We start from the raw sequence: 22,992 nt of genomic DNA, 5'->3' as shown, positions 1-22,992 counted from the left end.
GGATGTCTCTATATATTCTTTATTGAAAGTAATGTTATAGCAACGCACCCACAACCAAAACAAAGAAAAATTTACGTCAAGCAGAGAGCAGACATAGAACAAAGGAATCAGATACACATGGACTATCTAAAATAGTACATGGCTTATACAATGCACATAGCTCAATATCAGAGATGTGGGAGTTCATGAAATCAGGGCTCAAGTATATCCAAGACAAAAACGTACCATCAAAAATGTCTTCAGTCAGATAGCACAAACCTTAGATAAATGGAACAACAAAAAGTATTACACGTAGGAAAAAGAAGCTTTTACAAAACACATACAATCAAAACACCAAAAGACTTCAAGAGACACAAAACTATCAAAAAGACTCACAAAAAAAATGTAAGAAAGCTTATTCTACATACATCCATGACATCATCAACCCTGAACAGAAATTCAATCCTAAGAAGTTTTGAAGCTTGATAAAGAATAAAAGATGCCAAAATATAGGAGTGGCGCCACTTAGACACACAAATGTAGTTCTAATATTTAGGAAAAGGAATCGTAGCCAAGAATCAAACTACCGAAATTTCTTGCTCACTACAATATTATGAAAGTATTAGTGCATATCATCTGTACTAATATCATTAAACACATAGAAAGTCACTTCATATCGACTGATGCTCCACATGGTTTTAGAGAATGGCGGTCCAGTTCATAAATGTGCACGCTACCCCCCCCCCCCCCCCCCTCCCCCCAAAACAAACACGTTTTTTAGTTTGTTATCCCGATTTTGTTTTTTGTCCATGGATTTATGAGTTTTGAACAGCGGTATACTACTGTTGCCTTTATTACGACCCTCGCGTAGTTTTATGTCAATAATATATGATAAAGATGAAACCTACGTTACAAGAAGACCTTTTTTATGTATCTTGCTCATAGTCCAAACTATTGAGAGGTTATTCGTGGTATGAGAATCGATTATTATTTAAGATTTAAATTTAAATAAAGATAATTTTAAATCTTATTTATTAAATACACATTTAATTCTATTGTTTTATTATTTATCTGATCATTTGACCTGTGACCATCAGATTTTTGTGATGAAAGAACAAAACAAAGAGAATATTAAATGGCGTTGGTTCAGCATTAAGTGATAAAATGAGAAGATTAAAAAATATAGTGTGTTGAATTACAACACGAGGGGTTTTCAAATAAATAAAGTTCAAACATAGGTCTGACAATTTAACAAGTTTGGTGGATGACGATGTTTTAGAAAAACACGTAAGTAGGTTTACATATTTTCATCGCTTAAGCTTAGGAAAGATGGTTAAGTTAGTTCAATATTTTAAGTTTGAAATTATTGTGTTTAAATGTTTCTTGTATATAAATAAATAACGTCAGCAGTACCAAAAGTTACAGATTTTGACGACTAATGTCTCTTCAGTGATTCTCGAGAGGAACATATTTAAAATTATAATGCAATTATTTTGTATCAATGGTTCTGATTGGATGACAGTTAGCGTAAAATTCTCTATCTCATTGTCTGTAACTAAGGAAGCCGAAATTTTGAATTGTTGAATATATTGACATGTAATTTCTATAAGCCAAAAAACTCACATTTTGCACCTAAAAATCTTCTTTTTATCAAAATTCATAACCTAATACAGAGTAAACAGTAAAGGGCTGATATAACGTAAATGGACAGAAAACATTGCAAGAATTCAGACAGTGATTCGGTTAAATGTTCTTCTAGTGTTTATCTAAAAGCCGAAAACAAGCATGAAAGCGTTAAATAAACAAGAAATTAGAAATACAGAGAGTGCATATTGAATTAAAAAAAGAAAGAGATGATCACAAAAACAGAGAAGCCAGGTAATATATTTCAGTCAGAATATTGAAATGAAAATAGAATAAAACAGCAAGCGGGAACATACCAATGACTCAGATAAATAACCAAAAAACAAACCAATACAGAAAAAAAAAATGTAATCGATTGATAAAATATCAAAATGCAGTCAATATATAATCTACCGATGTAAACAAAATGCGAAAAATTTAACAATGACGTACGCAGTATATTGAATAATTATTTTCAAGAGGGTTTGGGAAAGTACATTCAAACTAATTCTTTAATAAAAGTAACTTGAAACTCTAACCAATCAAGACAAACACTAAGAAGAAAACAAGCTGAAGCAAATATGTTGCGGCTTGATAAACATTCTTACGACGTTTCGTCCCCGAGGGTATAACCAGCCCAGTAGACATGAATATCAATAATGTGGTCATTTTTATAAATTTTCTGTTTAAAAAAACTTTGAATTTTTCGAAAAATTAAGGATGTTCTTATCCCAGGCACAGATTACCTTAGTCGTATTTGGTATAACTTTTTGGAATTTTCGATCCTCAATGCTCTTCAACTTTGTGATTGTTTGGCTTTTTAAATATTTTGATATGAGCGTCACTGATGATTCTTGTGTAGACGAAACGCGCGTCTGGCGTACTAAATTATAATCCTGGTACCTTTGATAACTATTAACGAAGTATAAAATTCACAGAAATTAGAGAGAAAATAAATTTTATATTTTTATCAAATATTTTATCTTAGCGAGATTAAATTTCAATTTTAGATAGACAAAAGATACCATGACAGACCAAGGAGAAATAAGTAAAGAACATCTTTCAGGTAAATGTATATACTACCGACCGAAAGGAGATTTGAAGATTACGTCAAGCAGACTAGCAAATGAACTTCGAGGTCAAAACATTTTTCTTAAAATATTCTGTACTTAGTCAGGAATAAGGCAGTTGCTATCAAATAGTTCGTCTCTATATTCGGTGGCGTATGTTGTTGTTGCTTTTTGGTGTTCCTGTTGTTCTTTTGTCTTCCTCTTATAATTAATGTATTTCCCCCCGTTTTGGTTTGTTATCAGGATTTGTTTTCTCTCGATCGATTCATGACTTGTGAACAGCAGTATACCACTGCTGTCTGTATTTCTGAACATGACAAACATGTTTAAGCGTTAGAAAAGCAAGTGCGTTGACGGTGTGTCTTAAAATATGATAATGTTTAAACTGTTACCTACAATTCAGTTGATATCTGACAATACCTACACATTTTTATAGATTAAAATACTATCAAATAATAGTTCGAATTAAATGGTTTACATTAATCTCGTCAAAAAATCTTACTACTATTTTAGTATAACCTTTTTATCTTATATATCAATGTATACGTATTAAATTATATGTACTTAGTTATTATCTTCATTTGTGTATCAAGGTTGGGTCGAAAGATTCCGACAAGACGGTTAATTTCTTATAATCTTAAAAAATGACCAAAATAAGACTAAAAATGTCTAGATGTGGAGTTCGTGTTGCTGAGTAATTGGTTTTCTATGATGTGTTTTGTGTAATGTCTAGATGTGGTGTTCGTGTTGCTGAGTAATTGGTTTTCTATGATGTGTTTTGTGTAATGTCTAGATGTGGTGTTTGTGTTGCTGAGTATAATTGGTTTTCTATGATGTGTTTTGTGTAATGTTTGTCTTATTGTCGTTTTCATTTTTTGCACCATCAGTTTAATTTCAACTAACAGTATGAATATTCCTTTAGTATCGTTTGTCTCCCTTATCGAAACCAATTGGGTAACCTTCATTTTTTGTTCGATTATAAATGTAAACAGAAGATTCGTGTTTTAAAGAACACAATCAAAATCTCTACCGACAATTTTCTCTTTTGGGATACAAAGATGACTTAATTCGGCAAACTACTTCACTCATATCTAGTTGAAAGCTCATGTTAGTATATTTGATCACTCTATATATTAATATATAGACCACTTAAAACTGTAATAATTTTACTGCTCCACATATGGCTACAATCCAGTAGTTAAGGGACAAACCTCGAAATTAAAATAATAACATGTAATCGCAATTGATCTTCATAATATTGGTCAGGGTAGAAATGTCTTTTCCATTTTTCAGAAATCAAACGAACATTTGAATTATTAGATTTGAACAAAGATAACAAATTGTCTGCAAAAGAATTTGTAAAAGGAGGCCATTTTATAGGAGTTAATATGACACTACAACAGGCTCAGCAAATGATCAAGGAAATTGATACAGATGGTAAGATATGTCAGATAATACTGCAAAATCCGTATACTGATCATCTCCGTTCCGTTACCATTCTCTTTACTCCATCACTCGCAGGTGGCAGTTAGGTCCGCTGCTGTATGCCCTGAGGTAATCGGTGCCTTGAGGTAATCATGGTAATGCGTCATTGATTAAATGCGCACGAAAATATAGTTCTTATTTAGATAGATCTTAATACCAAATTTTAATGTGACCAAATACCAAAGATGTCAACAAACTTCCCAAATGATTGTATTATTTGTATTCACCGATCGTTCATTTCGTATGTACGTGTAGGGTGGGGATGGCTTGTAAAATTATAAACTTCTTTTTTTTTTTAATGATAGGAAGTATTCATTCATGACAGGGTTATCTGAGGTAACCCCAATTAAAACAACAAATGCAACCATTAAACTCAAGTCAACTAGGGTACCTTTATATATAATCACATAAACAATACAAATCTATGAAGTTCTACATTCTAAATTAAGAAATTGTGTAATTAAAATACAAATGTATACACTAGCAAAGTATGTACTAAAAATTCTTTCATAACAGGGTAACCTGCGGTAACGCAAACAATAACAGTAAATACAACCTATTTAACTCGAGTTAATTCAGATCACTTTTACATATACATCACATAAACAATATAATTGCAATGAATTCCTACATAACAAAAGAAGAAAGTGGTTTATTACAGCATAACTGCATATACTAGCAAAGTATCTACTAAGTATTTTGTTATGACAGGGTTACCTCAGGTAACCCATAAAATAGCAACAAGTATTATCCATTGATATCAAGTTAACTAAAGTCGCTTTTCCAATATATCACATAAACAATACACATCTATGAGGCCTACATGTAAAATAAAGAAATTGTTTGATTACAACATAAATGTTTTCACTAGCAAACTATCTAATAAGCATTCTTTATAACATGGGTACCTGAGGTAACCCCAGACATAATTACAAATATAACCCACTTAACTTAACTGAAGTAAACTGAGATCACCTTTACATGTACATCAAATAAACAATACAACTTTCACGAAGTCCTACATTTAAAATAAAGAAGTTTGTTTATTACAATAAATGTAAACACTACCAACGTATCTACGAAGTATTCATTCATGACAGGGTTACATGAGGTAACCCCAATAATTACAATAAATACAACCCATTCAACTCAAGTTAACTCAGGTTACATTTATATATACCTCGCATACACAATACAAATTTATGAAGTCCTACATTTTAGATTAAGAAATTGTGTCATTACAGCATAAATGCATATACCAACAAATTATCTACGAAGTATTCATTCATAACAGAGATACCTCATGTTATTTCAAAAATAACAACAAATATCCATTCAAATGAAGTTAACTAAAGTCGCCTTTCCTGAATATCATATAAACAATACTTATCTATGAAGTCTAAAATGAAAAAGTAAATGGTTTATTAGAAGTTAAATGTATACTCTGGAAAACTATCTACGACGTATTCTTACGTGACAGGGTTACCTCAGATAACCAAAACAATCACAACAAAGATAACCCATCTAACTCAAGTTCACTCAGGTTACCTTTAAATATATATATGTCGTGTACATGTTATTATTTTGTACAGGTTATTACTTGTACAAACATTTTGTACAAGTAATTACTTGTATGATGCCATCATACAGGTTATTACTTGTACAAATACAATTGTACAAGTAATTACTTGTCCAATTTTTATTGAGAAAAAGATAATAACTTGTACAAATCATTATTCTACCGTGGCCTATTTCCTGACTACAATAAAACTTTCCCCTTAAACAAATAATTTATTATAAGTGTATCAGTATAAACTTGAAACATTTTAGACATTTTTTTTATTTATAAATGGTAGCCAATTTGTACAGTTGAGTAGGGTATTAAAGGATAAAAATGGAAAATATCAAATAAAATCTTCTAATTATTTGTGAAAGATAAAGAGATACTTTAAGTTATGTAAAGGAAGCCATGTTAAGTTCCAAATAGACCGCACTTCCAAAATAATTCTGAAGATAGCATGATGTTTTGAATGTAGCAGGAATTAAATTAATAAACTCATTTGCAAAGGAGACGAAATTATTTATTATTGTAAAGTTGATCAACTTTACCCTCTGATCAGAACAGCACATTCTGGAGGCATACAAATAATAATTATAAGGAATTAAAAAAACACAAATTGCACAAATTGCCAATATAAGCAGAGAAATTATCCGGATTTTCACTCATATGTGTGAATATTTTGAAAAAAGATCGCTCCTCCTATCATTACTATAGACTGTAATGCTTGTAGTCAAGTTAAAGTCAAAGATGTTACTGTCAGGTAGACCATGTTGATTATCATTCATGTACTATCATGATCACTGTACCAAATTCAGGGGAGTGCGCCCGTAAAAGGCAGAAGTGGCTTACCAACTCACTGACTTTGTTTTTACTTTTTGGAGCTCCACATATCCTGCATGGTGTTAATTGAAGGGACTTTCTTCTTTGGCTAGAACTTTTATCTATGTATAATAGACCACTTGCACCTCACCGTGTCCGTAAAAATATAGAACGCTGACTTAAAGAGTATGATGATTACATGAACACAGTAGAACAACCGACACTGGTCTGAATGATTAAGAGATTAAGAATTGTGTAATTCCATAAAAAAACCAAAAAAAATTAAGTAAATAAATAATTATAATTAAAACTCAACTGTCAGGGAACAATTGAATATTTCCTTCCATTGAGAAAAAAAAATCAAAATAATTGGAAGAAGAGTTTCATTTAATTTATTCCTTTCAATGACTTTGTCACTTTGCACCAGTAGTCCGTATTTTAGTTGCACCTAGTTGTTCAACCTAATATGCTCAAAGTGTCATGTTTGCTGAAGTTATTTATAATTTTAATTAAAGAAACAAATACAACTAAAAGATAAGGAGTTGTACAAGTTATTATCTTTTTCTCAACAAATTCTGTACAGGTTATTACTCGTACAATCATATTTGTACAAGTAATAACTTGTATGATGGCATCATACAAGTAATTACTCTTACAAAGGTTTCGTACAGGTAATAACCTGTACAAAATAATAAAATGTACACGACATATACATCACATAAACAATACAAATCTATGAAGTCCTACATTTCAAATTAAAAAAATGTGGAATAACAATATGAATGTAAACACTAGCAAAGTATCAACTAAGAATTCTTTCATAGCAGGGTTACCTGAGGTAATCAAAACAATAACAGCAAATACAACCTATTTAACTCAAGTTAATTCAGATCACCTTTACATATACATCACATAAAAGATATAACTTCAAAGAATTCCTACATTAAAAATTAAGAGGTTGGTTTATTACACCATAAATGCATATACTAGCAAAGTATCTACTAAATATTCTGTCATGCACTGTTACCTCAGGTAACTCATTAAATCGAAACAAGTATTATCCATTCATATCAAGTTAACTTAAGTCGTCATTCCAATATATCACATAAACAATACCCATCTATGAAGTCCTATATTTAAAATAAAGAAATTGTTTGATTACAACATAAATGTTTACATTAGCAAACTATCTAAAAAGCATTTTTCATAACATGAGTACCTGAGGTAACCCCAGACATAATTACAAATATAACCCACATAACTGAAGTTAACTGAGGTCACCTTTACATGTGCATCACAAAAACAATACAACTTTCATGAAGTCCTACATTTAAAATAAAGAAGATTGTTTATTACAATTAATGTAAACACTACCAAAGTGTCTACGAAGGATTCATTCATAACAGGATTACCTCAGGTAACAATAACAATAATAACAAAGATAACCCATCTAACTCAAGTTAACTGAGGTCACCTTTATATATATACATTACATAAACAATACAACTTTCATGAAGTCCTACATTTGAAATAAAGAAGTTTGATTATTACAATTAATGTAAACATTAGCAAAGTATCTACAAAGAATTCATTCATTACAGGGTTACCTCAGGTAACCATAACAATAACAACAAATACAACCCATATAACTCAAGTAAACTCAGGTATGTCATTTAAATATATATGCATCACATAAACCATACAAATCTATGAAGTCCTACATTTTTAAATTAAGAAATTGTGTAATTAAAATATAAATGTATACACTTACAAGGTATATACTAAGAATTCTTTCATAGCAGGGTTACCTGAGGTAACCAATACAAATACAACAAAAACAACCTATTTAACTCAAGTTAATTCAGATCACCTTTACATATACATGTACATCACATAAACAATATATTTTTTTTTTAATGAATTCCTACATTAAAAATGGAGAAGTTGATTTATTACACCATAAATGGATATACTAGCAAAGAATCTACTAAATATTCTGCCATGACAGGTTACCTCAGGTAACCAATGAAATAGAAACAAGTATTATCCATTCATATCAAGTAAACCTAAGTCGCCTTTCAGAAATATCGCATAAACAATACAGATCTATGAAGTCCTACATTTAAAATAAAGAAATTGTCCGATTACAATATAAATGTTTACACTAGCAAACTATCTCAAAAGCATTCTTCATAACATGGGTACCTGAGCTAACCCCAGACATAATTACAAATATAACCCACTTAACTGAAGTAAACTGAGGTCACCTTTACATGTGCATCACATAAACAATACAACTTTCATGAAGTCCTACAGTTAAAATAAAGAAGTTTTTTTATTACAATTAATGTAAACACTAGCAAAGTTTCTACGAAAGATTCATTCATTACAGGGTTACCTCACGTAACCATAACAATAACAACAAAGATAACCCATCTAGCTCAAGTTCACTGAGGTCACCTTTTAATATATATACATCACATAAACAATACAAATCTATGAAGTCCTACATTTCAAATAAGAAAATTGTGGAGTTACAATACAAAGCTATACACTAGCAAAGTATCTACTACGAATTCTTTCATAGCAGGGTTACCTGAGGTAACCAATACGATAACAACAATACAACCTATTTAACTCAAGTTAATTCAAATCACCTTTACATATACATCACATAAAGAATATAATTTTAATGAATTCCTACATTTAAAAAGAAGAAGTTGGTCTATTACACCATAAATGGATATACTAGCAAAGTATCTACTAAATATTCTGTCATGACAGGGTTACCTCAGGTAACCCATGAAATAGAAATAAGTATTATCCATTTATATCAAGTAAACTTAAGTCGCCTTTCAGAAATATCACATAAACAATACACATCTATGAGGTCCTACATTTAAAATAAAGAAATTGTCCGATTACAACATAAATGTTTAAACTAGCAAACTATCTCAAAAGCATTCTTCATAACATGGGTACCTGAGGTAACCCCAGACACAATTACAAATATAACCCACTTAACTGAAGTAAACTGAGGTCACCTTTACATGTGCATCACATAAACAATACAACTTTCATGAAGTCCTACAGTTAAAATAAAGAAGTTTGTTTATTACAATTAATGTAAACACTAGCAAAGTTTCTACGAAAGATTCATTCATTACAGGGTTACCTCAGGTAACCATAACAATAACAACAAAGATAACCCATCTTACTCAAGTTCACTGAGGTCACCTTTTAATATATATACATCACATAAACAATACAAATCTATGAAGTCCTACATTTCAAATTAAAGAATTGTGGAGTTACAATGCAAAGCTATACACTAGCAAAGTATCTACTAAGAATTCTTTCATAGCAGGGTTACCTGAGGTAACTAATACAATAACAACAATACAACCTATTTAACTCAAGTTAATTTAAATCACCTTTACATATACATCACATAAAGAATATAACTTTAATGAATTCCTACATTTAAAAAGAAGAAGTTGGTTTATTACTCCATAAATGGATATACTAGCAAAGTATCTACTAAATATTCTGTCATGACAGGGTTACCTCAAGTAACCCATGAAATAGAAATAAGTATTATTCTTTCATATCAAGTTAACTTTAGTCGCCTTTCAGAAATATCACATAAACAATACACATCTATGAAGTCCTGCATTTAAAATAAAGAAATTGTCCGATTACAACATAAATGTTTACACTAGCAAACTATCTCAAAAGCATTCTTCATAACATGGGTACCTGAGGTAACCCCAGACATAATTACAAATATAACCCACTTAACTGAAGTTAACTGAGTTCACCTTTACATGTGCATCACATAAGCAATACCACTGTCATGAAGTCCTACATTTGAAATAAAGAAGTTTGTTTATTACAATTAATGTTAAGACTAGCAAAGTATCTAAGAAGAATTCATTCATTACAGGGTTACCTGAGAGACAGGGTTACCTCAGGTAACCTAATAATAACAACAAATACAACCCTTTTAACTCAAGTTTACTCAGGTAGCATATATCTATACATCGCATAAACAATACAAATCTATGAAGTTTTACATTTTAAATTAAGAAATTGTGTAATTACAACATCAATGCATATACCAGCAAAGTATCTACGAAGTATTCTTTCATAACAGGGTTACCTCAGGTAACCCCAAAAATAACAGTAAATATAATCAATTCAAATAAAGTTAACTTAAGTTGCCTTTCCTAAATATCATATAAACAATACACATCTATGAAGTTCAAATTTATAAAAAAAAAAGTAAATCGTTTATTACAACTTAAATGTCTATTCTGGAAAACTATCTACAAAGTATTCTTACATGACAGGATAACCTTCGGTAACCATAACAATAACATCAAATAAAAAATACAAATCTATGAAGTCCTACATTTTTAAATTCAGAAATTGTGTGATTAAAATACAAATGTATACACAAGCATAGTATCTACTAATATTTTTTCCATAACAGGGTTACCTGAGGTAACCCAAGCAATAACAGCAATTACAACCAATTTAACTCAAGTTAATTCAAATCACCTTTACATTTACATCACATAAACAATATCATTTCAATGAATTCCTTCATTGAAAATGAAGAATTTGTTTTTTACACCATAAATACATATACTAACAAAGTATATACTAAGTATTCTGTCATGACAGGGTTACCTCAGGTAACCCATAAAATAGCTACAGGTATAATCCATTTAAATCGAGTTAAGACAGATCGCATTTTCTAAATATCGCGTAAGCAATTTACATCTGTGAAGTCCTACATGTAAAATAAAGAAATTGTTTGATTACAACATAAATGTTTACACTAGCAAACTATCTAATAACCATTCTTTCATAACAAGGGTACCTGAGGTAACTCCAAAAATAATTGCAAATATAACCCACTTAACTGAAGTTATTTGAGATCAACTTTACATATATACCCCATAAACAATATAACTTCAATGAAGTCCTACATTCAAAATAAATAAGTTTGTTTATTACAATTAATGTAAAGACTAGCAAAGTATCTACGAAGTATTCATTCATGACAGGGTTACCTCAGGTAACCCCAATTATAACACCATATACAACCCATTTAACTCAAGTGAACTCGTGTAACATTTACATATAATCGCATAAACAATACAAATCTATGAAGTCCTACATTTTAAATTAAGAAATTGTGTAATTACAGCATAAATGTATATACCAGCAAAGTATCTACGAAGTATTCTTTCATAACAGGATTACCTCAGGTAACCCAAAAAATAACAACAAATATAATCGATTAAAATCAAATTAACATAAGGTTGCAGTCTTGTTATTCATAGGCTCACATGCAAAACAGCTGATCTTAGAAGAAAATTCATGTTCATATCATGGATGTACCAAAGTGAAATTGTGATTTAATTGAAAAAAGGGGTCTTGCCACGAAGAATAAAACGTTACGCAATCCTGAAGTCAACTCATTTTTTTCTACTTTCTGTTTGCTATTTTTACTAGACCTCACCACTTCAAGTAAACATGATATCCTTCCACTTTCCTGGAATGATATCCCCAAAAGATGCAAGATTTTTTAAAAGTCTATATTTATGTTTCCATTCACCATAAACCTATAAAAATAAACAGAAAAAAATGAGTTCAGAAAAAAATTCAGTCTACTAAATTATCTGTAAATCTCATTCTTGTCTATCTTTATGAATAACCTGACCATGCACAGTTGTACAGTGGTTCCCTGAGGTAACCTGACCATGCACAAGAGTACAATGGTTCCCTGAGGTAACGTGACCATGCACAGTTGTACAGTGGTTCCCTGAGGTAACCTGACCATGCACATTAGTACAATAGTTCCCTGAGGAAACCTACCATGCACAGTAGTACAATTGTTCCTGAAGTAATCTGACCAGGCACAGTAGTGCAATTGTTCCCTGAGGTAACCTGACCATGCACAGAAGTACAATGGTTCCCTGAAGTAATCTGACCATGTACAGTAGTACAGAGGTTCCCTGGGGAAACCTGACCATGCACAGTAGTACAATGGTTCCCTGAGGTAACATGACAATGCACAGTATTACAATGGTTCCCTGAGGTAACCTGGCCTTGCACAGTAGTACAGTGGTTCCCTGAGGTAACATGACCATGTACAGTAGTGCAATGGTTCCCTGAGGAAACCTGACAATGCACAGTAGTATAATGGTTCCCTGAGGTAACCTGGCAATGCACAGAAGTACAATGGTTCCCTGCAGAAACCTGACCATAGATAGTAGTACAGTGGTTCCCTGAGGTAACCTGTCCATCCACAGTAGTACAGTGGTTCCCTGAGGTAACATGACCATGTACAGTAGTGCAATGGTTCCCCGAAGAAACCTGACAATGCACAGTAGTACCATGGTTCCCTGAGGTAACCTGACCATGCACAGTAGTACAATGGTTCCCTGGGGAAACCTGACAATGCAAAGAAGCACAATGGTTCCCTGAGGTAACCTGACCATGCACAGAAGCACAATGGTTCTATCGGTAACCTGACCATGCACGGTAGTACAATGGTTCCCTGAGGTAACATGACCATGTACAGTATTTCAATGGTTCCCTGAAGTAACCTGATCATGCTCAGTAGTGCAATGGTTCTCTAAAGTAACCTGACCATGCACGGTAGTCCAATGATTCCCTAATTACTTACCATGCACAGTAGTACAATTGTTCCCTGAAGTAACCTGACCATGCTGAGTAGTACAATGATTCCCTGAGGTTACCTACCATGCACAGTAGTACAGTGGTTCCCTAAAGAAACCTGCCCATGCACAGTAGTGCAATGGTTCCCTGAGGTAACCTGACCATGCACAGTAGTACAAAGATTCCTTGAGGTAAACTCACAATACACAAATGTACAATGGTTTCCTGAGGTACCATGACACATGCATAGTAGAACAACGTTTCTCTGAGGAGACTTGAACATGCACAATAGTACAATGGTTCCCTGAGGTTACCTGACAATGCCCAGTTGTATGGTGGTTACCTGGTGTAACATGACCATGCACAGTAGTACAATGACTCCCTGAGGTTACCTACCATGCACAGTAGTACAATGGATCCCTGAGGTAACCAGACCATGCACAGTAGAACAGTGGTTCCGTGAAGTTACCCGATCATGCACAGTAGTACCATGGTTCCCTGAGGTAACCTTACCATGCACAGTAGTACAATGATTTCTTGAGGTAAACTCACAATACACAACAGTACAATGGTTCCCTGAGGTACCATGACCATGCATAGTAGAACAACGTTTCCCTGAGGAGACTTGAACATGCACAATAGTACAATGGTTCCCTGAGGTTACCTGACAATGACCAGTTGTATAGTGGTTACCTGGTGTAACATGACCATGCACAGTAGTACAATGATTCCCTGAGGTTACCTACCATGCACAGTAGTACAATGGTTCACTTAAGAAACCTGATCATACACAGTACAATGGTTCCCTGCAGATTAGTATAATGGTTCCCTGGGGTTACCTGACCATGCCCAGTTTTACAGTGGTTCCCTGAGGTAACCTGACCATGCACAGTAGTACACTGGTTCCCTGAGGTAACCTGACCATCATAGTAGTACAATGGTTCCCTGAGGTAACCTGACCATGCACAGTAGTTAAATGGTTCCCTGAGGTAACCTTAAAATACACAGCGGTACAATGATTCCCTGAGGGACCATGACCATGCACAGTAGAACAATGATTCCCTGAGGAGACTTGACCATGCACAAGAGTACAAAGGTTCCCTGCACAGTAGTACAATGTTTTCCTGAGGTTATCTGACCATGCCCAGTTGTACAGTGGTTCCCTGAGGTAACATGACAATGCACAGAAGTACAATGGTTCCCTGAGGTAACCTGACCATACACAGTAGTACAGTGGTTCCCTGAGGTAACCTGTCCATCCACAGTAGTACAGTGGTTCCCTGAGGTAACATGACCATGTACAGTAGTGCAATGGTTCCTCGAAGAAACCTGACAATGCACAGTAGTACAATGGTTCCCTGAGGTAACCTGACCATGCACAGTAGTACAATGGTTCCCCGAGGCAACCTGACCATGCACAGTAGTACAATGGATTCATGAGGTAACCAGACCATGCACAGTAGAACAGTGGTTCCTTGAAGTTACCCGATCATGCACAGTAGTACCATGGTTCCCTGAGGTAACCTTACCATGCACAGTAGTACAGTGGTTCCCTGAGGTAACCTGGTCATGTATAGTAATTTACAGATGACCTGAGGTAACCTTGTCATGTACAGTAATTTACAGATGACCTGAGGTAACTTGGTCATGTACAGTAATTTACAGATGACCTGAGGTAGCCTGTTCGTGAAAAAAAAGAACATAGATGTAATCTGGACTGACTAAGCTGACGAAGGGAGTTATGAACATTCAATTGTGGTAACCTGAGGTTTGTAGAAAATTAGCGTTTTGCAAAGTTTATCTGTGGAAACATGCAGCTGGTACAATGACCATGAAGTTGTGACCTTAGGTTACCTCAACATATTCTTATATACAGAGGTATTCTGAGGTTACATATTTATATACAGTAGTTAAGAAATGACATTAGTTAACATGTGCACTTGGCCATGTATAGAAATGCAGAAGTGCCCTGAGGAAAACTAAAAAAATAGTGGTTTGTAAAGTTTATACAAAGTGTGGTAATACAAGTATGTGCAGTAATACAGAGTAACCTCGCCATGTACAACAATACAGAGGTAATATTAGGTAACCTCACAATGTTCAATCATACAGAGGTGACCTGAGGTAACCTCACCATGTGAGCAATCATTGATATGATCTGAGATACAGGAAAAACACAGTAATTTAGAGATGACCTAAGGTTATCTGACCATGTACAAAAGTCCACTGGAGATGTGAGGTTTTTCCTTGAAAATATCCAACCTCTCTCAAATAAGATTGATAAAGACAATTAACATTTTAAAAAAGCAGTTATATACTATATAACCTGTGCTTGTAACTACGTTACTTTCAAAGTTATGTCAAATGAAAAAAAAATAGATTACTGTTCGTACTACAATGTTTCTCTTTTTTAATACTGGTGAATAAAATCCTTACAGTGTGTACTGGCTGGTCATCATCGCGTATGATACGATTTTGATACTCATACACTGTTAATGAATATTATGCATGAATATAGATAAGATCAGAACGTGTAGCCATAGACTGAGAGTTGTAGATTTGTAGTGTAAATATATAGATGCAGTTTATAGAATACAAAATTAGATCAGAAACATAGTTATTAAAATTGAGAAAGGAAATGGTGAATATGTCAAAGCGACAACCACCCGACCATAGAGCATACAACAGCCGAAGGCAACCAAAGGGTCTCCAATGTAGCGAGAATTCCCGCAGCTGTAGGTGTCCTTAAGCTGGCCCCTAAAAATATGCATAATAGTTCAGTGATAATGGACGTCATACTAAACTCCGAATTATAGACAAGAAACTAAAATTTAAAATCATACAAGCCTAACAAAGGCCAGAGGCTCCTGACTTGGGACATGCGCAAAATTGCGGCGGGGTTAAACATGTTTATGAGATCTCAACCCCCCCCCCTCCTCCCTATACATCTAGCCAGTGTAGAAAAGTAAAAGCATAACAATACGCACATTATAATTCAGTTCAAGAGAAGTCCGAGTCCGATGTCAAAAGATGTAACAAAAGAACATAAATAATACATAAATAACAACAGACTACTAGCAGTTAACTTACATGCCAGCTCCTGACCTCAATTAAACTGATTGAAAGATTATGTGTTCATCATATGAATATCAGGCACAATCCCTCCCGTTAGGGGTTTAGTATCATACTATCATAAAATATATGAGAAGAACATAACCCGTGTCATGCCAACAACTGTTTTTTAGAAATAGATGTGTTTAGTTCCGATTCAAAGACTCTATCAGTGAATCAATATTAAAGCCAAAATATGCAATCTTTAATGACCTGACAACAGTATCGTAACTATATCCCTTTTTAATAAGTCTATTTAAAGGTTTTGTTAGTTTCTGAGGAGAATACTGACATTTTTGTTCTTTATTTAGAATACTTCCATAAAAAATTGGATGTGAAATACCCGAACGTATAAGATGTCTGCATGTTGAGTTATATTTACGAATTATTTCCTTATACTGATGATAAAATTTAGTAAATGTTTTGACCAGTTTGTGATATCGAAAACCCTGGTGTAATAATTTTTTTAGTAATACATAAATTTCTCTCGCTAAAATCTAATACGTTGTTACATACACGAGAGAATCGTACAAGTTGAGATATATAAACACCATAAGATGATGACAAGGGAACGTCACCATCAATAATAATTTTTGTATTAATCTTCCCGTTTATGATATAGATATCAAGATCGAGGAAAGGGCAGTGGTCATTGTTATCATTAGCTTTAATTAAAGTAAGTTCTACAGGATAAATTTCTTTAGTATACATACGGAAGTCGTTATTATTGAGAGCCAATATATCATCCAAATATCTAAAAGTATTGTTGAATTTTTGTACCAAATATTGTTTAGATGGGTCTTTGCTAATTTAAGTCATAACAATACAAAACAGGTCCGCAATAATTGGTTCACAGTTAGTCCCCATTGGAATTCCAATAACTTGACGATGTACGGAATCTCTAAAAATAACAAAAATGTTATCAAATAAAAATTCAAGCGCATAAATAGTATCAAAGCATGTCCAATTGACATAGTTCTTTTGTTTATTGCTACTAAAAAATGATCGCAAAGAGTTTGAACATATGTACTCGCATTCCGACTTTTTAAATGCCCAGTTAATTAGGGATGTGATTTTTTTCTCAATAAGAATATGAGGCAAAGTGGTATATAGGGTAGAAAAATCAAAACTTTGAACAGATTTAAAATCACCAATATATGCATGCAATTTATCAAGTACTTCCAACGAGTTTTTGACACTCCAAAAGTAATTAATTCTTCTATTTTCAAAGGCCTTATTTGAACAATTTATTATCAGGTTTTTTATTGTACCAAGTGTACTAGTAAGTAAAACAGACAATTTAGTAGTTGAACAATGGACAGTGGCGGGTCCAGGGGTGTTCTGGGTATAGGAACCCTTTTTTTTTTTGGAGATCAATGCATTTGAATGGAAACACATAGTTGGAACCCCCTTCTTGTGTCCTGGATTGGGAACCCCCTTTTTTAAATGGATGGATCCGCCGCCGCCCCTCATGCAGTCGGACAAGATGGACTGATTTTCATTAACCTATCTATTAAATGTTATCGTTTTCTACTTATGTTACTTTAAAAGAAGTAACCAAAATCAATATATGCGTAATCTGTCCATATGTAAGTGTCATATATTACCAAACACAATGATAGTCAAAGTTTCAACAGGACATTCACGAAACTTAGGCAGCAATCATTTCATTTTCAGGGGTAGGGGGGGGGGGGGGGGGCTATGTTTTTTTTTAAAGTTTGTTTCTAATTGTTCTGCCACTATATGTAATGCTAATATTGAAATGAAAGAAAAAAATGTTTTCGACCTGTCTCCAAAATATTGTCTTTCGCCGAAGAAAAAAATCCATATGTTTTCTCCTATTTTTCGCACATATACTGTCAGTCGAAATAGAAAGTACAATGATGTATTTTTAGTTTATTCTATTTTTAGATCATGTTATTACTACGCATATGGGCACTATTGCCACGATTACCTGAAGGCACCGATTACCTCAGGGCATACAGCAGCGGACCTAACTGCCATCTGCCCATCACTCAGGGGGCACAGTAATATAGGTGGCATGGTAGTATTTCCTGGTCCATAGGGGATAATGATAGCCTTTTTAGAATTTTCTCCCATTTCTAACACTGCGAAAAATTCTACATTCACAGTTAACTAAAGTACTTTCATTTTACTATTAAGAAATGAATTTGAAAGTGTATCATGACCGTTTACTTTTTTTGCTATTTTTAAAAACCTAAGGCCACTAGTGCTTTTATGTCTGTTATCGTGCAGTGAATACAAAATTTTTAAAAAATCCAAAAAATTCATTTGCATCTGTATGTAAAATTATTTCATGTTTCTCTACACCAGATGCATCCCCTCAGTTTTGGAAAGTATTTCAGTTGATACTATAGTTTTTGTCCAATCACACTGTTCAGTTACATTGACTTAGGTAGGGTACGCAAAGGAGCAACCTAAATTCTGGAATGCAAATACTACCGTGCCACCTATAAAAGAGGGACGAAAGATACCAAAGGGACAGTCAAACTCATAAATCTAAAACAAACTGACAACGCCATGGCTAAAAATGAAAAAGACAAACAGAAAAACAATAGTACACATGACACAACATAGAAAACTAAAGAATAAACAACACGAACCCCACCAAAAACTAGGGGTGATCTCAGGTGCTCCGGAAGGGTAAGCAGATCCTGCTCCACATGCGGCACCCGTCGTGTTGCTTATGTGATTACAAATCCGGTAAATAGTCTTAATTCGGTAGGTCAAATTCATGAAAGGGAAGGGGATTGTAGTTACGACGTGAGGAACATATCCGATATCATTTGTGAAATGGTTATTCCATAACGGTCAACCAACTCGTGATGGCGTCCGTAAAATTTACGAAGGGATGATTTCAACTTCACCATTTGGAACTCTTGATTTAATAGCTTCCTTGTGAGCAGTAACCCTCTATCAAGAAAATCATGATAGGAATTGCAAGCACGGGAATATCGTATCAATTGAGAGATATATACCCCGTATAAGCTGCATGGTTCTCGGCTGACTATTACATTTTGTTCATTTGAGTGTAGCGTAATACAATCGGATTACAGTTTAACAGTAGTATTAACATTACATAATGCATGTTGCTCTTTTGTATAGTATTACGTCATTGTATCTGAGCACTGTTATTGGGAAAAAATACAGTATCTACTGAAGCTGAGTGATGAATCAGGTTTAGAAAATATCTTCAATAATTTTAGATAAAATTGAAAATTCCTTTTTGAGAACTTTTTAAAATTTTGTATTCAATGCATGATAAGAGATATAACAGCACTAGCGACTTATAAAGATAACAGAAAAGGCTGTTACTGTCAGAAGGTGTGATTTTACTTGTGATTTTTGTATTTACATATCAGTGGTAAACGTGTAATGAAGGGTGTCATGGCCTATAAAATAAGAGGTTTTGAGACCAAACACCCAAGAGAATCGCATGGACTTTATATTGTGTCATAGTAGGCCCTATACACTCAAATTCATTCTGCGCACGTGTCTCTGGTTTTATCAGAGTCACCTGCTCTTCTGAATCAAAACCAAAAAGTAATCTAGTTTTTTTTTTAGTTTTCTTTTTATCCAATTTAAAGGAACACGTTTTTATATTTTCAAATATATTCTTATTATTTTTAGGAAATGGTTATATTGAATATGATGAATATAAAAGCATTATGTCTAAACAATTAAAAGAAATGGACAGACGTATTGATAAAAAGAAGGCACTTTATATGAAAAATTTCAAAAAGTATGATACAGACAACAGTGGGGAGGTAGATTTAGGTGAATTGAAGAAAGTTATGTCTGGTTGTAAAATGACAGAAGAAGAAATAGAAAAACAATTCAATGAGGCAGATGTTAATGGTGATGGCAAAATCTCATATAGTGGTAAGTGATTTTATTGTGTTATTGTGTCCTGGTACATGTTTCTTTGTATATCTGTTTGTTTTTATACATTGCAGTTGGTCCGAGACCACAATTGTCGTCCCTTGATTTTCTTGTCGTCCCTTGAATTTCTTGTCGTCCCTTGATAGTCCCTAGTGTTGACAGTGGGTTACTTGCCATTAATTTTTATACCCCTTCCAAATTTATTTCTCCATGTTTAATGCCTCAAATTGCAAGTAGGGGGGGGGGGGGGGGTGAAATTACACTGTAAAAAAATTTGGGTCCAGAATTTTAAAGGAAAGTAGTGATTTGGTCCAGCTGAAAAAGGTTAAAAATTAGCACTTCGGAAGCTGTCAAAAGATTTCATAAAATTGATGAAGTTTTCTATAATTTTGATATAATTTGTCCCAAAAGTAGTGCAACACACTGTAAAAATTTCATTGAGAAAGCGCAGGTGGGATTTTTTTAATTTTCATTTATGTTCTAAAAGAAATGCACTACGAAATAATTGTGGTCTCGGACCAGTTATTAATATACCAACACAACGGTGACTGCTGTACCCCCTATTTTGACATTTTTACCTGTTATGTCTTGTTCTGTTCACACATCGTTGTCAAAATAATGGAATTGTATACGACTGTCATACATGTGACAGGTTTAGCTAGCTACATAATGTATAAAACCAGGTTAAATCCACCATTTTCTACAAAATAAAAGTAAATGCCTGTACCAAGTCAGGAATATGACAGTTGTTGTCCATTCGTTTGATGTGTCTGAGCTTTTGATTTTGCCATTTGCTTAGGGACTTGCCGTTTTGAAATTTCCTCGGAGTTTATTTTTTTGTGATTATACTTTTTAAATGTCTTTTTTTTTTTTTTAACTTTTTAACTTTTTACACATACAAATGATCATAAAGCAATAGTTATGACATACAATATAACTGGCACAAATATTTTGCATTCCAATATCAAATGGATGGTGTTTATCCTTCTTAGTTCCGAGACCACAATTATTTCGTAGTGCATTTCTTTTAGAACATAAATGAAAATAAAAAAATCCCACCTGCGCTTTCTCAAAGAAACTTTTACAGTGTGTTGTACTACTTTTTGGACAAATTATATCAAAATTATAGAAAACTTCATCGTCTCTAACTCAAAATATGGACAATTTTATCTTTAGGGCGTCTTAAAATCTTTTGACAGCTTCCGAAGTGCTATTTTTCAAACTTTTTCACCTGGACCAAATCACTACTTTCCTTTAAAATTCTGGACCCAAAATTCTTTTACAGTGTAATTTCACCCCCTACTTGCAATTTGAGGCATTACACATGGAGAAATGAATTTGGAAGGGGTATAAAAATTAATGGCAAGTAACCCACTGTCAACACTATTTGTTTGTAACAACGAAAATCAAGGGACGACAATTGTGGTCTCGGACCATATAACGCTCACAAATTTCTTAACAGCTTCGATTAGAGAATGCAATTATCTTTTAAAAACGAGTTAAACTCATTTTATGATTTATTTTCAATGAGATTATTCACAGTTGGAATAAATGAATTCAACAAAGATACCAGGATTTTAATTTTGTATTTGCGTCAGAAGCGCGTTTTGTCTACAAAAGACTCATCAGTGACGCTCGAATTTGAACGATCACTGTCATTCAACACAACTTTTCAAACGAAATATTTTTGTAAAAGGAAAGATAACTCATTCTTTATTGTGTATTTGTATGTACAAATGTATATCAAATATCCGCTTGAGTATCAGTAAAGGACTAAATATGCTATGCCTAATGGTCCAGCAAATTATCAGTGAAGATATTTCATCAACCAAACCCTTCGATATTTTATGAGACGGTAGTTTCTGACTGGATAGAAGTACACACCTTCATCGAAAACGCCAAAATCAACAAACATCAGAAAATTCTGCGACCCTCTGACAACGTGTCGTGTCCTGAATGTGGCGACGCTATCATGATCTATCATGAGACATGTTACTGTTAAAAACAGTTTAACAAAATTAGCGTTTCATTACTTAAGTGTTTTATATTTGATCAACTAAACAGTCGATTTACTTGCAGTATTTTCAATCAATGTATTTTAGATTTGTTCTGCTCCTAAATAATTATGAAATATTTGCCACTGAATGTAAGGTAATAAGCCACACTCAATCAACCAAAATATCTATAGTTGTGTGTATAATTATTGCGATTTTGTTAATTCGTTCTTCCTTTTATTTCAGAATTTGTTAAATATTTCTGCGAACTTTAAGCGATTGTAGAGCAATTGATCGTGATGATTGGATTACAAAGTATTGTATTTTTAATGAACTACATTGACAAAGACCATTTGACTTGTATAGCATTTTGCTGAATACTTGTATATATTAGAAAATCTTAAAATCAATATAACCATTTCATATTCATATACATATACATATATTATAATCAATATGTCAATAAAACTTTATATTTCATTGTAATTTGTATCTGGTTATTCCGTTCTTAATTAACATGCAATTGAAAGTTTTGCATGATAAAAATCTATCTGTTAAAACATCTAAATCTAATTATTGTTTACATTAACGTATTTGTATAACATGAATGATAAAATAGTGGAGCAGGAATTTCTCACCCTTTAACGTGCAATCTCGGATTTTGATGTTCAATATTTTACCTTTTTTATTGTTAAGTGGACATTCTATATGAAAGTTGATTAGATTATTTAAAATGTTCCATGCTAAATAA

The 22,992-nt window shown here is 33.3% G+C and overlaps 1 protein-coding gene across 2 annotated transcripts; it reads left to right on the top strand.

Annotated features, from left to right (window-relative positions):
* Positions 1 to 1,150: 1,150 nt before the first annotated feature.
* LOC139499028 (uncharacterized) lies at positions 1,151 to 22,727 on the top strand. 2 transcript variants are annotated; one of them, XM_071287692.1, is made up of 5 exons: positions 1,151 to 1,266; positions 2,613 to 2,668; positions 3,966 to 4,109; positions 19,996 to 20,247; positions 22,488 to 22,727. In XM_071287692.1, the coding sequence occupies exons 2-5, from the start codon at positions 2,629 to 2,631 to the stop codon at positions 22,514 to 22,516; spliced, it is 465 nt and encodes a 154-aa protein (XP_071143793.1). In that variant the 5' UTR covers positions 1,151 to 1,266; positions 2,613 to 2,628; the 3' UTR covers positions 22,517 to 22,727. The 2 variants fall into 2 exon arrangements, with proteins under 2 accessions (XP_071143793.1, XP_071143794.1); XM_071287693.1 differs by lacking the exon at positions 1,151 to 1,266 and adding an exon at positions 1,625 to 1,857.
* Positions 22,728 to 22,992: the final 265 nt, after the last annotated feature.

This window comes from Mytilus edulis, chromosome 12 (genome assembly GCF_963676685.1).
Source record: "Mytilus edulis chromosome 12, xbMytEdul2.2, whole genome shotgun sequence".
Taxonomy (NCBI): Eukaryota; Metazoa; Mollusca; class Bivalvia; order Mytilida; family Mytilidae; genus Mytilus; species Mytilus edulis.
Note: the sequence above shows the minus strand (reverse complement) of the source record. Positions and strands in the feature narration are given on the sequence as shown.